Source organism: Dermacentor variabilis, chromosome 6 (genome assembly GCF_050947875.1).
Source record: "Dermacentor variabilis isolate Ectoservices chromosome 6, ASM5094787v1, whole genome shotgun sequence".
Taxonomy (NCBI): Eukaryota; Metazoa; Arthropoda; class Arachnida; order Ixodida; family Ixodidae; genus Dermacentor; species Dermacentor variabilis.
Window position 1 is genome coordinate 124,766,212 of NC_134573.1, and position 17,031 is coordinate 124,783,242.

The following is a 17,031-nucleotide window of genomic DNA, read 5'->3' on the forward strand; positions in this document are numbered from 1 at the left end:
ACCTTCCTCTCCGCGTGGATGCTGATGCGACGGTAGCGATCGTGCGCGGCCGCGCTGAATTCGCGGGGACATGGCTCGAGCTCGTGTTTCGTTCGGTATTCATTATTTTTTTTTTCTGCCGTGAGCTAGTGCCTACTGGGGGTACTGTGAAGAAAGGTTCGCAAGTCTTCGACAAAGCCTGCAGTTAATTAATATGCGGTGTTGAGCGCCAATGCGAGCTAGCTACTGCAGCGTTAATTGTTCGGAATGAAGCGACTTCGTTATAACGGGAGTTGATTTCGAATGCAGCCGATCGCTGTTGTAGATGTGTTTGAATCTGACGGAGAAGCTACAGACAGGCAGACACTGCCGTTCGCGTGCCGGGGACTTCAAATATATGTATAGCAGTCTTAGAATGAGGCCGAGCTCTTGTTTGTGGAGGATTCGCAGTTAAGCTGGTACAGAATCTGCACATCCAGTTTATACCTTTTGCCGAGGTGGACGGTGTAACTGTAAAGTCAGTAGCGAAGTTGAACTCAGCTTCTAAACCTTGCCATTTTCAAGTATACAGTCGCGCTGAGCATGAGCATGCAGCATGGTGCCAGTGGTCGAAGAGGCTCCAAGAGGCTCCATGTTGTAGCTCATATTGATCACGACTGCACATTGTCAATCCGCGCAATCCCGTCTACGGACTTTGGAGATTAGAGCTCAACATCCCAAAACAAAGAAGCACTCGTATGCGCGAATTTCTGATTGAACCTCGAACTTTTCTGAATCATACTATTTTGTTATTCTTACTATACATCCTCAAATGTAACCCAAAAAGATTTCAAGCACCGCGTGAACAAAGTTCTACGAACGTTGCGCTTGCAAGTTGCCGGAGAGAACATTGAAGGACGGGCAACGCTCAAGCAATTCCAGGATCATCATCAATGCCATTTCAATGGCCCGCAACAAGTATCCTTCTTTGCGCTATTGGTCTAGTCCGCAAGCAGGGTTGGAGTATTAAAGGACATATTTAGTGCAAAGAGGAGACATACGTTGCATGCTTGGATAACAAGAAAGCGAGGTGTGAGAAGGCTTAAATACGGCGACACGGCAATGGAAAAGACAAGAGAGAGAGAGAGAGAGAGAGAGACTGCTCTTTATTGAATCCTGAAGAGGTTTACCAGGCGGAATGCCTATATAAGCATGGTACTCCAGATGGGAATGATGAAAATTGAAATGGTATACGCACATACACAAAACACACCAGAACACTCGACAGACAGTACCTAACGGAGACCAGTGCCTCCAAGGAAGGTTAAGAGTGTCTGCATTGCGCAGATTAACAGGCAGCCGTAGTTCACGGGCGAAACGCGGGTTGCGGCTTAAGGGATGACAAAGGCTGACATTGCGGCTTTTGCTTCTAATGTTAATAGCCTGCAAGTGAAGTGGCCACGACTTCGCGCCTGTTGAACCTATGGCACAGTGGTAATCGTACCTGCTTAATTTTGAATACAGAAACTCACACAGTTCAAGTAATTTGTTCTAATGACGGTTGATGAAGGACCCCTCGACAGCACGCCAGACATTTAAGGATGCCGCAGAGGTTCTGCCGTACGAGCACGTATACGCGGTAAAATTGAACAGTCAAACATTTCCTGTTTACCTCATGTTAAAACATGCTTATGCCATTGTTACAAACTACCGCAATTGTAGTTTCCTGCAGTTAGAAAGTTGAAGGTGGATTTACATAGCCGCGCGCTGAAAGATGGACCGGGCTATTGGATATAGCTTGACTTTTGGGAATATAGCTTCCTTGCAGATTCTTTATACCTTCTTTTAAATAGCGTTACTGGAACGTTTCATTAAATATGACCCAGATGTCACATCCGCTCTTTGGGCCTCTACAAGCACAACAGTTGTGCGCTCAACTACAGTGAATAAATGGCTGCCTTCGTGAAATCGTCTTTTTTTATTCGCCCCTATGCGCCTGGCTTGTGAATAGAATCCCAGCTTCTTTATTTTATTTTTTCGTGCCACTATCCTAAAACGGTCAATAGCCTTGCCAAACACATGCCGCCATACTCAATAACCTTTCAACCTCTTATACGGCACGAAGCATCCATAACTTGTTATGACTGCTTGCCTTTCAGACGCGGCCCGCAAGTGCGAAAAAAACAGAGAAGCTTTCGCCATGTTTATCGCACTGCTTTCCGATCGGTGTGAAACCGCGTTGTGCATATATACAAATACTTTACTGTAAGGCGCCCTATGTCGTGGCCTGTGTGTTGGTATGGCACACGTCGCTCGTTGGGCGAGGAATTATGCGTTCTCCGCGTTTGTGTTCTTTAGTAGCGCACTTGAGGAGAACTGTGATCTGGCGAGGGCATTCACTTTTGACCGCTCTACTCCGATTATTGCTGTCGGCAAGCTGTGCCCGCCCCGGAAAGTTTATGCACGGAACATCTTCCTGGTGGTGCAATATTCATCGAGAACGAAAACAAACTCTCGCGCTCGTTCGTCAGCTACTTAGCTGAGTATCCTTTGTCAGATACTAATATACGCGTATGTGAGCGTATATAGGGGCCAACGCGCCTGGTACATCTGTGGGCGCGATTCACTGCGCAATATCTTAAGTTGCGGTCTTTGTTATTAGGCTCCTGTATTCGCTATGTTCTAGCACACTTTACGGAAAAGGCCGCGCGCGCGCACACACACACACACACACACACACACACACACACACACACACACACACACACACGCACACGCACGCACACGCACACACACGCACGCACGCACACACACACACACACACACACACACACACACACACACACACACACACACACACACACACACACACACACACACACACACACACACACACACACACACACACACACACACACACACACACACACACGCACGCACGCACGCACGCACACACACAGAGAGAGAGAGAGAGAGAGAGACATGTATGCGCATAATACAGATACGGAATTAAATATGTTGAAATAGAACTTGAAGGGCAGCACTATATAAGGGAACGACGACAGGAACAAGAAAAAATACGGGACGGTAGTTATACTGGACGTTTCTTGTCAGCATGATACTTATGCGCTGAATTAAAACTTCCTTAACTCGAAATGAAAATAAAAGAACTTTTTTTTTTTTGACGCCGGCACCGACATAGTACTCTGTGATATATTTTACTCACCTAGGACTTCGAATGTGTTGCGATTCAAGGAGGAAAAGAAAATATCGTTATGTCAGAGGAACTACTATTCTTTATGAGACTCCATACGCAAAACATTCTTCCTTGTTAACGAAGCCACCAGGCATTCTTCGCAGTACTCGATAATTTGTTGTGGTAGCTTGTCTCCCAGGCCTTCCCGTTCTTAGCTTTTATTATTAGTAACTAGGTTTGGCTTGTGTGGCACTTTAATCGCTGTTTGACATCTAGAAGTACCTCCGCTGTGCTAACAGCACTGACGTAATTTGGCGAGTTCTAGTCAAGGGTAAAACAGACGCCGACCAAAAACATTATAAGAAAAGAAACCAAGTCGTTTCGACTCCCATACGGGGGCCTTGTTCACAATCGGTCACAAGCGGGTTCTATACCTAGAAGTGGGGGTATTAAATGGTCCCGGTAATCCAGCAATGAGTCTGCATTATACATCATTACTTATTATTCTCCCCCTCCTCATTCCGGTCAAGAAACAAAAGATAAATATGCCGTGGCAAATTTCTATAGCAACGCACTGGTACTAGGTACGAAATATACGATATTATAACAGAACTCACCTGAAAACATATGGATGCCAGGTCCCTTCCCACCTGAAAGTCGCCTTCTCCACATCTTGAGCGTTGGTTCTGTTCCACAGATTTGTGCTCTTGCGGTCGCTTTCTTGCTTCTATTTTGTTCGTTTCATCTCGGCTCTCATTGTTTTCACAGGCGCGTTGTTGTCGTAATAATGACAAAGGAATTCGTGGCGCACGGCCTGGCGCGGCGCCAGAGCCAATTATAATTTTTAATGCGTCTTACTCTCCGGTCACAATAGCTCGGGAATCTCTGTGCTGTCGTGTGACTCCTACGAGGAAATTATCCGCTGTACACCTTACGGAAGGAAGGAAAGGGAAAAGCAGAAGGCAGGGAGGTTAACCAGAATAACGTCCACTTGGCTACCCTAGACCGGGGGAATGGGAAAGGGGAAAACAAAGATCACAGGGAGAGAGAGGAGGGAAGGGAAGAAGGAAATTGCGGTGAGTTCGCTGATGCGTGTTGTCTTACAGAAATTGCATTAATAGTCGCAGATGGTCTCACAAGCCCGTCGTCCTTAAGAAGCACAAAAGCGCCTACACCGCTTTGTGGGCCGATGGGCGATGTGGGCGTGTTCCAGCAGTACCTGCACAGAAAGCTCCCGATTGTCCAATTTTTGGAAAGCTTTGGCAAGTTCTACACCGTACGAGGTTACGAAGAAAGTATAGCATCTCTAGTGCGGCTTCGAAATATTCTATATACACGTAGAGATCGAACGACAGAACGTGTTATACTTTTGTTGTATACTCTTTGTTGCTGTTACTGTTGCCATTGTCGCTGCAGTTGTTCTGCAAACACAGAAAAAAGTGGGGCCCACCCATGAGAGATAGATAGATAGATAGATAGATAGATAGATAGATAGATAGATAGATAGATAGATAGATAGATAGATAGATAGATAGATAGATAGATAGAGAGAGAGAGAGAGAGAGAGAGAGAGAGAGAGAGAGAGAGAGAGAGAGAGAGAGAGAGAGGGGGCAAGGCAGGGAGGTTAACCAGAGGGGAAGATCCGGTTTGCTACCCTACGCTGGGAAAAGAGGGGAGGGGGCGGTAAAGTGATAACAAAGTAGAGATAAAGAAAGAAAGGAGCACCGACATACAATCACAGTTGGTCACTGTCGCCGCACACTGTCACCGCACAGCACAGTAGCACTTGCAGTACTATGAACATTTGTCCATGCTACAGCAGCTTGTCCAATTCTGTAGCCCTTAAATACTGCAGCAGTGCTCTCGTCGCCCTCTGCTGCGATGGCTTGTGATAGCGGCATTTTAATATAGCTTCCTCTGTTAGAGGTCTTCGGTCAAAGCGCCCTATCACGTTTGCGAGAGATCGTCTCTGTAAATTGTAGCGAGGACAGTCACAGAAAAGGTGCTGAAGAGCCTCCTCGTTACCACAGTTGTCACACGAGGCGTTAAACAGAGAACTTCGCACGAAGGTGACACGAAAGAAGCAAGTAACACGTATGCACTCGCACGCACGAAAATATACAAACGCACACGCACACAAACTCTTACACGGTACACGTACACAAACACGCACATGCACGCGCCCACACATACACAAAAACGTACAAAAACGCGTATAAACGCCAGCCAGAGGATAGAACGAATGAAAATGATTGCGATAATTAAACTCGCTTTCTTCATTTGTTGTTGTCCGTTACTCTCTTTACAGTGCCGGGACGGTTGTGACAAGTGGCGGTATCCTTCGTCATGTGATCATGTTTGCGTGAGTGACTCGACGCATTTTTGAAAGAGATATTTGTCTTGATCCCAATCTTTCAAGAGTATCTAAACTTTATTTTGTCTTTTTCCGCTCACAGAATAAGACCACCTCGGCTCATGGAAAGGTAAGCGCATGCTTTCCCAGTAAACAACTTGGCCGCGTCTTACATCTGACATGGTCGAATATTTCGCGGGCTGTATTAGACTTGACAGGGAACTCTAAAATAACAGTTTACAAGAAAAGGGTAAGGGAACATTCAGACGCTCGCGCTTTTAACGACTTGCCTTCCGTTGCCGGCGATCTCCGCCATTGCCAGAGCGTTCCCCTCCATTGTTCTGAAACGCTTCCTCCTCGACTGTCAAGCTTCTTACAGCTGATGTCAGACGAGAGACAAAGACAAGGAAACGGCACACATATGCCGAATCCAATACTTGGAACTAATTTGTCTCGAGAGACGGTGATTGGGGTCTTTACTATGCTGCTTTGGGCGTACATTTCGATAGCTGTTACAAAACGTGAACCAGCCCTTCGAAAAATACAAACTTGTCCCCGCTGATTTTACACTGCTATGCGCAGAGAGCTAAGTCGCGGTGTTCCCGCCGCTTGCTTTCAGGACCTATTCTGCCTCATGGGATGCAACCTGGCAGTCACGGAATACCTGCGACACATCAAAGGTGTGATTTCTGTATATTTTCGGTTCCTTTCTTTTCCCCTCCCACTGGCCATTTATTTTATCTCAACCACAGTTCCGAAGTAATAAAAGGCAGGAAGCACTTGTAAAGAAATTTAGATGCGCGCTGAGCGTTTTAGACGATCAACGTAGGCATGTGATGCCCTCCAATATGGGCGCTCGCGCAGCTCGATTAGTTTGCTGTACAATACGAGGTGCCGCTTTATAATTGATGCTATCTTTTTCACGATGCTAATTGTATAACTTTGCGAAAACAGCTTTTCCAGAATACTTCATCCTCATTAAGTAGAGGGACGTTCTGTAGAAATTTGTTTCAATGGTATCGAAGACCTTCGGGAGGACAAAGGAAGAAACAAAAAAAGTATTTTATGACAAGGAGCGAGGCCAGTAATATGATTACGACTCAGTGACGTGAAATTATTATTCGTCAATAGCCACACAGTCCACAGCCACTCAGCTCTTCAGTGATTAAGGTACTGAATATGCGAGTAAGCTAGTGTGACAAGATGTTATTGCTTGGCCATGTTCCCGTGAGTGCGCTGTTCTTCTGTGCCATCATGCGAGTAAGACTGAGGTAATGAGAGAGTGACGTTACCGTCTTAATTTTGAGTAGTCCGTTTATTTTCGCCTGCACTGAAAGCAAAGTTTTCAGAAAGTGCTCCCAGCGAAAAAGAGCAAAAATCAATGATGCAATTATTAATGAGAGCTGGGCTATTGGTAGAGTTTCTTGATTATTGTCAAAAGATGTCGATAAAATCAGGAAGCTACTAGCAGTGGTGCACTCACAGTTAAAAAGGTTTATTACAAAACATACACTTGCACAAAGATTATACAGTAAAGAAAGATTCTAAAGCAACACATCGACTTCACTGTGAAAAGCAACGCATTCGAGGACAGCAGAGATCGGAGGGCGTACTGATATTACAAAACTTGTTGGTATAACGTCGGTTAGGTTTCTCGTATGATATGTGTAATTCGATATGTCCGAATCAGGTCTTCGACATTACAGCGGATTGAAATACGGAAATGTAGGCTTGCGAGGATGGTTACGACGACTTGTCGACTTGTCTGGTAACCGATCTGAGACGAGGAAAGAAACGTTACATTTATTTATTTATTTATTTATTTATTTATTTATTTATTTATTTATTTATTTCGGTGCACAGCACAAATCGGCCAGCCACCGCCACCCTACCTGGTGGCCGACTCGCGAACCCACGACACGGTGACCATACGCTGGAAGGCGTCACAGCTGGCGCCCAACGTCACCTACCTGGTGCAGTGGAAGTACGAGGCCCTGCCCAGCGACTGGGAGTACTACCGGCCCGACCTGCCGCTCGCCAAGAACGTGCTGCGCATTCAGGGGCTCCGACCCTACACCAAGTACAGGGTGAGCGCAACGGCGGACGCTGAGGCTTGTCGATTCGGCATTATTTTAAGTGGTAACGCACCTGGGTACAAAGACAGACAGAAAGAAAAAAAGAATGACTATGCAATGTGCAACTATCCCGCAATGGCAAACAGACAGAATGAGAGAGAGAGAGAGAGAGAGAGAGAGAGAAAAGAGAGATACAGCTCGGTTTATGGCAAATTCAAAATAGTGCCAGTGGGGCAATACGGGGGTCAAGCGCATGCGCACGTGTCCTAAATTTTGAGAGCTGTTTAGGCGTTAAAAATGTCTTGCGGATTAACAAAAGGTCACTTACAAAAAAGATATATATATATATATATATATATATATATATATATATATATATATATATATATATATATATATATATATATATATATATGTCCGGGCACGTCGCGCTTCGCTCCGCTTACATTGGTCATGCTTTCACTTCCGAGACTTTCCCGGAAAGAGCGTACATCTGTCAACTCAAAATGGCACCTGGTCAACTGATTGGGTCAGTAGGGTGCCTAACTGCGGACCTTACGACAGCTCCTGTATTTCATTAAAGAAAATGAAGGTAGTTTTATGTTGAAATCTACCCTTTTGCTACCATCTTTAGCAGCCTTTTATATGAAAAAAAAGAAAAGAAAAAACAATATATATTTAGTGGAAAATTTTTCGCATATTTATGTGAAAGTTCTCTCATACACTCGTCAGCCTCTAGCAGCTGCTGCGTGTAACTAACGTGCCTCTTTGTGGTTTCATGCATTTCTACGAAATGACTAGATTTTAGTTGAGCACGATAGAAGAGTACGGCATACGTAGCTATGTTGCCCTTGTCTCATCGCTGCATACTTTCCTTGCAGTTCCGAGTTGCCTGGATCCTTCTGCCAAACCAGAGTCCTTTGTTTTCGCAGCCAAGCGTTGTGATATCTACAGAACCCCGCGGAGGTAGTACACAAACTTCCTTTTCTTAATATTAAAGAAGAAAGAAATGAAGACAATTAATAAATTCGAGCATCATGCATAAAATGACAGCATTTCTGAAATAAATATTGCGGAACTTTGCGGAAAATTGCAATTGCACGTTTTGCGGCGCACCATTAAGTGTCTGCTTTGGAGATTGTATGCCATAGACCTCGTGAAACATCTGCTGTAAACCAACAGCTGTTCCATTTCACTGATGCGTCGGGGCACCAAAAACGCAAACAAATTATTGAAGTCTGAGCATCAATGTATCAGGAAATTCATATATTTGGCACTGACAATAACAATAAAAAAATTCATTCAGCTTACTTCGGTTCATTACTTTGGAGTAATGTTGATTTTAATTCATCAGAGTAAATGCGATAAACAAACAAGCAAGCAAACTAATCACTCGCTCAAATTCAAAAAGAGACGGTTGAGCTTCATTTTCAACTCATTTACCTAACCATCTTTTGCGAAAGAAACGGTTACATGGTTCCAAAAAATATTTATTTTTATTTCTTCATTTCAAATAGTTTAATTAATACGATACATAAAACACAGAGGGAGCATAAGTACGCAATCGGATGTCTTGCAGGACTGTCGGGAGGGACCTCCTAATGGGAAACAAATTGGGGTTAGTACAATAATGTCATGCAGTAGCAGCTAAGATCGTATACAGGGTGTGCTAATCAGCAATAAAGATATAATACAAACATCCAGAAAAACAAAACTGTGCGATGGAACGTGCTAGTACTCACCAGTTATAGCAAAAACAAAACACTCACAAAAAAAAGATGTACTGTTTGGAACAAAACTTAGTGTATCTAGATCTCTGATGTCTCTTCGATGTTTCTCTTCATTCACTTTTTCCATTTTACGTGGACAGTTCCTTCGACCCCACCAAAGATAACCAGCCTCACAACTGTCGGCCCTCGAAGCATCGCGGTCAGTTGGGACCCTCCGCTGTTCCCCAATGGGCCAATCCTTTCCTACGCTCTCTACCTCGTGGAACACCCCAGCGGCTTCACAACGGTCAAGGTGCGTAAGTCGTGTGCCACCGCATGTAACGCTAACGGGACAGATAACTGCAGTAATCAATATTTATTTATCAACTATCTTAGCGAATTCTTCACTCGGCACACACGAGAAATAAAAGAAGACCCCACAGGCAAAGGAACCCAGAGAGCAATGTACATACCGCACGACTCCTGCTCTAACTAGTGTGTTGAAACTGCATCGAGCTGTTTATTGCACTTAAGGAGTTTATTGCGGGAACTGAGACAGCCTAGGACGCAATGCGCACAGTATGGCTACTCTAACATAGTAGTCACCCTGTGTACATTATGTTATAAGCTGCCTCAGTTCCGGCAATAAACTACTTAAGTGCAATAAACAGCTCGACGCAGTTTTAACGCACTAACTGTCTTGCGTCGCTTGAGCAAGTATGGGTTGTCGTTCCCCTCTTGATTTCTTTTGGTTACATCAGTACATTTGTCACTACTTCAATGCCAGGTAACAATTTGGTTAAAGATTAAAATAAAAGAGAGAGAACATTTCTCGTAGCATGCAGTAAATAGCAGCGATACTGCCATTTTTAGCTTTAAATATAGCTTCTCGAGTGTATAATGCATCACTGTGTTGCTGCTAGAGGTTTACACACACACACACACACACACACACACACACACACACACACACACACACACACACACACACACACACACACGCACACGCACGCACACGCACACACACACATATATATATACATACATATATATATATATATATATATATATATATATATATATATATATATATATATATATATACATACATACATATATATATATATATATATATATATATAGAGAGAGAGAGAGAATGATGTGTCGTTATCTCTACAATAAATGAGCACCAGCTTCATAACTGATCTTTTTTCTCTACAGAACTCTCATATCGTACAGGTAATATTCCTTTGCGCATTTCCGCCTCCCCTGTATAGTTCGTAGGATGCCTACATTGCAGCGTTATTTTATCCTGGTGGTCCTTGAGCAGTTCTATTGTCGGATTTCCAGGATGTCTCGGACGTGTCTGGAGGCCTGTACTTCATGTTCAGCGGCCTTCGACCGGAAGTTCTGTACACGGTGTCCGTGGCTACTAACAACAATCTCGGCATGGGACCGGCCGACAAGCGCAACATCACAACACCTCCGCAGAGCGTGAGCAACAGTAAGTGGCACCCACCATTGCTCCTTGCGGGCCTCGTTTTAAGAACCATGTCGTAAGAACGAATTCAAAACTTCTCCCCAAACCCTACCTAATCGTACCTACCCTGTAGGTAAAAGCAACCAACCCTATATACTACCGGTCTCGAATCAAAGCCTCTTCGACGATGCGACCGCCTAATAACTTTTGATTGTCAGAATGTCTCGCAATAGCGGATGTTTGAAACGTCCCGAGAACGTTCAACAAAGATTCGAGGTGACTTAGCCTGTGGTAAAGCTCCTGGTATAGTAACCGTACTTCGGCGTACCATAGGCTTTATTGCAACGGGTTTTTACCGTATAAGCGCGAAAGGCTTTACGAGACCTAGATAAGAGTCAGTCTAAATCTGAAAGTGAAGTGAACGAACGTCTGTTAAGCACTGCGAGTACGCATGGAATACTGATTAGCCTTCTCATAGGCAAAATCTTGTTCTCTAATCGAACCTTGAATCCAGCAGCCTATTTGTTTTTGTTTTTTAGTGCCACTTGGACACCCCCAAGAAATTAGAAGTATTACCGTCAGCATTCTGTAAGATGTATATCTGTTTATTTATTATTAAGTGAAGAAAAATGGGAACGTAAAATGTCTGCAGCAGTCCAAAGACCTCCTTCTGCATTCGTTTTTACGAGGGCAGGCGCACCTGCGTGGTAGCTCAATTTCAAAGTGGATGGCAGCTATGTTTTGTGCCGCAGTTTGTTTCGGCAACCAAGTGTGCTGTTTACTTACTGGTACTTGTAAGACGCGGATTCTTTCTGGCTTTTCTTTCAGTGATACCGATTCCCGAACCGTACCTCATCATCGCCACGAAGCGGCAAGTGCTGAGACAAGGACTGAGCATCATGGACGCAGCGGTGGCAGAATTCTACACACCGTCGCATTCTGTTGAGATAGTTGGTACGTGTATACGGCTCAGGATGGTAATCCCAGCTTATTGTTCATCCGCGAGTTTTGCGCTTGTATTATTTCGACTAGGAAAAGCATACCTTCACCATTATCACCATCAGCTTGTCCAAGTTTTCTGCTGGACAAATACTTCCAGAGATATACAATTACCCCGATCTGCGTCAACCGAACGCACCCTTACGCCAGCGAGTTTCCGAGTACCCTCATTCCCGATTTCTGCAGGCACTGACTGCTTTTCAGTTTAGGGAAATTTTCATGAAAGCCGACATTCGTTTTATTTTGAAGCAGTCTCAATCGCCCGTGTCCACTAATAAATTTCTGGACCTACATTTTTGTTTATTACATTGTCGTACCGCTCGTTCTCCCACGTAAGACGTTGGATAATCGAACGTATGCCCCGCTTTCACATTACTTCCTCTTCGCACCATCGTTCTAAAGGGTTCTTCAATCTTAGAATGTCTCTCTTAAGACAAGATAATTTAGGAGCAATGGGCCGATGTCCGTTTGCCCCGGACATTTCCGTTGCGTGTTTCTTTGTTACCTTAGGCGGGCTTCGACCAAGCTGTCGACCATCGTGAATGTTCGCAAGTGCATACCAGATCCCGCCATCTTTACTTCGATTTCTCTCTTTCCCTTTATGCTTCTTGTAGCACTTGTGGTGTTGATCGTTTCCTCTGCGTTTTCCTACTTGCAGGCGTCGCCATGTACGTGACTCAGAACGTGCTCTTCGTGGCGGACAGCTCGGGCACTATCTATCGCGTTGACCTCTCGGAAAAGTTTCGCTACAGCCCGATCATGCACAACGCCTCTAGTCATCCAGGTCTCCTATCAGTCGATTGGTTGAGTCAACTGCTCTACATAGTAGAAGACGGCCAGGTCAGTGGACTTGTGCAGCAAGTGCATGTTGGATTGTGGTTGCTCTTTTGCCGCTGATGCAGTTTGCCTCGGAATTGGCAGCTGACTTTTTCTTTACAATATACACACTGGCAGTGGCCAACACCTGCTTTGCTGTTCAATTTATGGGAAGTCGCAGGATGGAATTCCCGTTGCGACAAGTGCAATAACAAGGCGGCTCAATGAAAAAAGAATGCTGCGCTCGTATTTTGCTGTACGTTGAAGACTACCAGCTGGCGGAAGTCAATGCTCAGCCCCACGCTATAGCACCTCTCATAGTCGTAGTGCGAATTTGATAGTTAAGCTGCAAGGTGTGTCGCTTTTGCTCCAAGCAGTGTGACTGAAAAGTCGCCTAGCACAATCCATTAGTTAGGGTACGTTACGTGCGAACTTTACGAAACAACGCAATTTGCGCCAAGGGCTCATGGCCTCGCTAAATGTCACTTCAATGTCACTGTCTGTCTCTGATGACGAAATTAATATTAATACACTCCCTCCTTCGTGAACTTGCATTTCTTCTTCCAGCAACGTGGAAACGTTCAAGTACTGAACTTAAGGCTTATTCAGTTGGATATATGTTCCGGATACGTTGAGCATTCATTTCCAGCGAGGCCAAGGACATGCAAAAAATGACTTCGTGCGCTATTTTTGCTGTCGACAGCATCCTTGCCTTTAAGTGGGAGGCAATCTTTACTTGCTTGCACTGTGTTGGAATGGTCAGAGAGGCTGTCTGCAAGAGCAGTTTTTCCGTAGGATGAACAGAAATCACTGCTCTGCTTCCCTTTTTTTTTCACCAGTTATCAGTCTGCAGTGACATAACTAATCGATCTGGATTATGCGGTGATCGGTGTAGTAAAGACAGTTGCATGCAAGAGCAGTTTGTCTTCTACCCTAATTGACTTTGCTGGGCCAATTGCTTTGATGTTAAAAAAGCCGCCTTACTTCTTAACATTGAAAGGAGCATAAATTGTCTGATCGTTTAAAGCTATCCGTATTCTTTTTTCTCACACAGATAACCCGGTGCAACTTCACTGGACAGGACTGCCGAACGGCCGTGTGGGGATTTGAACAGAGACCAAGCGAAATGAAGGTTGATCCCTATAATGGGTACGTATAATCTCTTGTGCGTATTTTGAATGGAACCTAACGCAACTCGACTAATTGTCTTACAGGCTGATCCAGTTAGCACGAAATATCTTCCTCGACTCCGCGCTGTGCAGGGGAGAGTTTTGGCAGGATAAAATTGAAGGGTGCCTATTCGCGAGGATAACACTGCGAAGTTAAGCAGCCCTGCAGCGACTGACAGCAATATTGCAGTAGAATCCAAAAGGGGCTCAATTGAGAGAGCTATTTTAAGTTGATCGACATTGAACAGCACGCATGACGACAAACGCAAGGTCACATAACGCTTCGTACTTTCAATCTAACATTCTTATCGAATGCAGCCGCTTCAACTGCGTAAAAAAAATCCTATAAATACGCACTCCGAAACTACGGAAGATCCAAACACAGTAGCTACAGAGTGACGTCATTTGCGACGATGTTGACGAGTAGTCGTTTGCGATGGTGAGAATGACCTTTCTCGGCGCCATTTCATCAACATGATGATGATGATGATGATGATGATCCTGCTGCTGACGATGATATGCGATCGTCACCATCGTACTTGTAACTTCGTTGCGACAATGCGATTGTGACAGAAGTGGGTCGATGGAAAATACATCGCGATAAACTAACCTTCGCGTGATGGACGCTTCTTCGCCCCCACAGCTACCTTTACTGGGTCCTCCAAAATGGCACCACGGGCGGCCTCTACCGCATCGACCTGGCGCGCATTCTCAAGAGCGCCGCGGCGAGACACGACGCGCAGCTGCTGGTCAAGGACACCGACCTCAGGACGTTCGTGGTCGACTACAAGAACTACCGTCTGCTGCTGCCGAAGAAGTCGCAGAACACCGTCGTGTCGGTGTCGCTCTCGGCGGGCGACGAGACCGACGTGCGCCGCAACTCGCAGCGCCACCAGTTCACCGACGTGCGCCGTCTGGACGCGCACGGCGGCAACCTGTACTGGACCACGGCCGCCGAGGCCTTCGGCGAGGAGTACCACGACAAGGGCGACAAGTTCTACCACAACAAGTACACCCTCGAGGGACATCCGCTCGTCTACCTGGGCGTGTTCCACCCGCTCTCGCAGCCTTTCCCGGGTGAGCCTGGTCTCTGACCCACGCGTGGTTGTACCTAACGGGTCCATTGCCTCCGCACTGCTGGGAAAGGAACGCTAACTAGAAACAACTGAATCACTTTGGAGTGATAAATAATTCTTTCAGCCCTCTTCGTCAAATTCATTGACGCCGTAGTACTGAGAACAACATTAAACAGCGCTTCGATGCATCGTCGCCTGTCACCTGTGCTAAAAACGCTTTCAATGGTGAATACGACTTTCGCACAGAAAAAGGGGGGAGGGTGTTGATTGCAAGTAATGTTTATTTGGTTCTGGTTTAATGGCATGTCCTTGTCTCTCTCTCTCTCTGTCTCCGTGTGTGTGTGCGTGTGTGTGCGTCTGTGTGCGTGTGCGCGTGAATGCGTAGAGAGAGGCGCCACGAAAATCGCTTCCGGCGAAACTGCCAATTTTTCTTTTAATACTTCTTTGGTTAGAACACTGCCCGAGAAACTCAAACACAACGCTAAGCCTTGCTATCGCTGTCGATGGGTTGCAATACTACCAGCGTTTTATGGCGGCACCTCGTCCTTATAGTGCATGCGCTGGCATCTCTACAGAGAGCAACTGCGACAGCTTGAAATCTCTTTCGGCAATACTGTCTCACGCGTTTCGGTGTCTCGCAGTTTTATGCTAAAGAGTGCACGCTGTGAGTGGAATGTCGTAATATCGTATTCCCCTGCGCACGACTGACGTATGGCCGCGACAATATTCACCGAAACTCGAGAGATCGACCAGGGCGACTGCGGAGGTTTCGCAAGGAATGCATGTAGCACTGGCGCAAGGAAGGTTTGTGTGTGGCGGAAGCTGCTTAGCGTTTTATGTCCGATCAGTAGTGAAGAATAAATGAGTCGCGATCACCATCCAGTGTTAATTAAATATATTGTGAACGTCGTGGTTGACAGGTTTCAGTGATGACAGGTTTCACCGTTGCGAGGTTGTGGCCAATGCAAGTATACCGAGCTGTATGTCCCATAGCTACATTTAAATTCACTTTCAGGAAAGTTTGCATCTGTAATAGAACGACCCTCTTATACATGGTTCTTCATAGTATCTCAAATATAAGGCTCTTTATAGTATCTCAAATAAGGAAAACCGAAGTAAAGGCTGAAGCGCAAGAGTGTGCATGTAAGCCGATGCAGGGAAAAAGAGTCAGTGAATTGTAATCGCCTGTATGTAAAGCAACTTGAAGTCCGGCCGAAGCCTTTCCGAACTGTTTTTAAAACGCTTTTCGGAAGCCGTGCCTCAATCGTAGTCAGACAAGATCAGTAAGGCATTTTCCTTTGTAGCGATCAACTGCGTGCGCCCCTGTTAGAGATGGTGAGACAACGCGGAGCTCGAAATATGACTTAGTCGTCGATTCGCATTTAAGTTTACTTACGTCCCTTACATCTTTGTGTCGTTTAAAACGGTTTCGGTTTAAAACGGTTTAAACGGTTTTAAGCGGTGTCGAAGAAACTATAGACCATCTACTGTGCTACTGCCCATCATTTGAAAATGAAAGACAAGATCTCTGCACAGCTCTCAACCAGTTAGATAGAAAACCGTTCACCTTGAACAAGATCTTGGGACCATGGCCTCGCATATCGCAGCTACAAAAGGCCACAAAAGCGCTGCTGCGATATTTGAAAGATATAGGATTGAGTCAGCGTCTGTGATCCGGACTGAGTGACTGAACGATATCCCCGGTGGACTTTCTCTTCTTTCTTTAATCTTTCCGTCCCCGTTTCCCTTTCCCCAGTGTAGGGTAGCCAACCGGGCTCAGTCCTGGTTAACCTCCCTACCTTTCATTTATCATTTGCTCTCTCTTTTAAAACGGTTTCGAATGGCTTTACTGCGTCAGTAGTTAATGTTGGTTTCGCCCGATATCGATAAATCCCGTGTATGTCACGGGCCACTTTATCGACGATTTGAATTGATTGCTTTAGGACAGGGCACTTGGTGTGGCGAGCTGAAACTTCATGCACACATAGAGTACGGTATGGAGACCTTTTTCGGCAATTGGCATACCTAATTTGAACAAGCCCGAATAATTACGTAACGTTTTCATTATTGCCTAAAGCGAGGGGCACCCTATGGCACAGTATAATGGGCTTGCACTATGTAATTTCTTCGCTCTCCATCTAGCTTTGAAATTTGCAAAAAAAAAAAATGCTGCATAAGTTGGTGGTTGGTCGCAGTGGTG

The 17,031-nt window shown here is 45.3% G+C and overlaps 1 protein-coding gene across 4 annotated transcripts in view; it reads left to right on the forward strand.

Annotated features, from left to right (window-relative positions):
* sev (receptor protein-tyrosine kinase sevenless) overlaps positions 1-17,031 on the forward strand; it is a 145,083-nt gene that overhangs the window by 93,496 nt on the left and 34,556 nt on the right. For all 4 annotated transcript variants that reach the window (XM_075695695.1, XM_075695696.1, XM_075695697.1 and 1 more), the window contains exons 3-13: positions 5,463-5,516; positions 5,611-5,637; positions 6,127-6,187; positions 7,371-7,594; positions 8,464-8,548; positions 9,453-9,604; positions 10,642-10,795; positions 11,600-11,725; positions 12,429-12,610; positions 13,641-13,735; positions 14,399-14,832. In XM_075695695.1, coding sequence (XP_075551810.1) covers positions 5,463-5,516; positions 5,611-5,637; positions 6,127-6,187; positions 7,371-7,594; positions 8,464-8,548; positions 9,453-9,604; positions 10,642-10,795; positions 11,600-11,725; positions 12,429-12,610; positions 13,641-13,735; positions 14,399-14,832 — 1,594 coding nt within the window. The remainder of the gene's footprint in view (positions 1-5,462; positions 5,517-5,610; positions 5,638-6,126; positions 6,188-7,370; positions 7,595-8,463; positions 8,549-9,452; positions 9,605-10,641; positions 10,796-11,599; positions 11,726-12,428; positions 12,611-13,640; positions 13,736-14,398; positions 14,833-17,031) is intronic.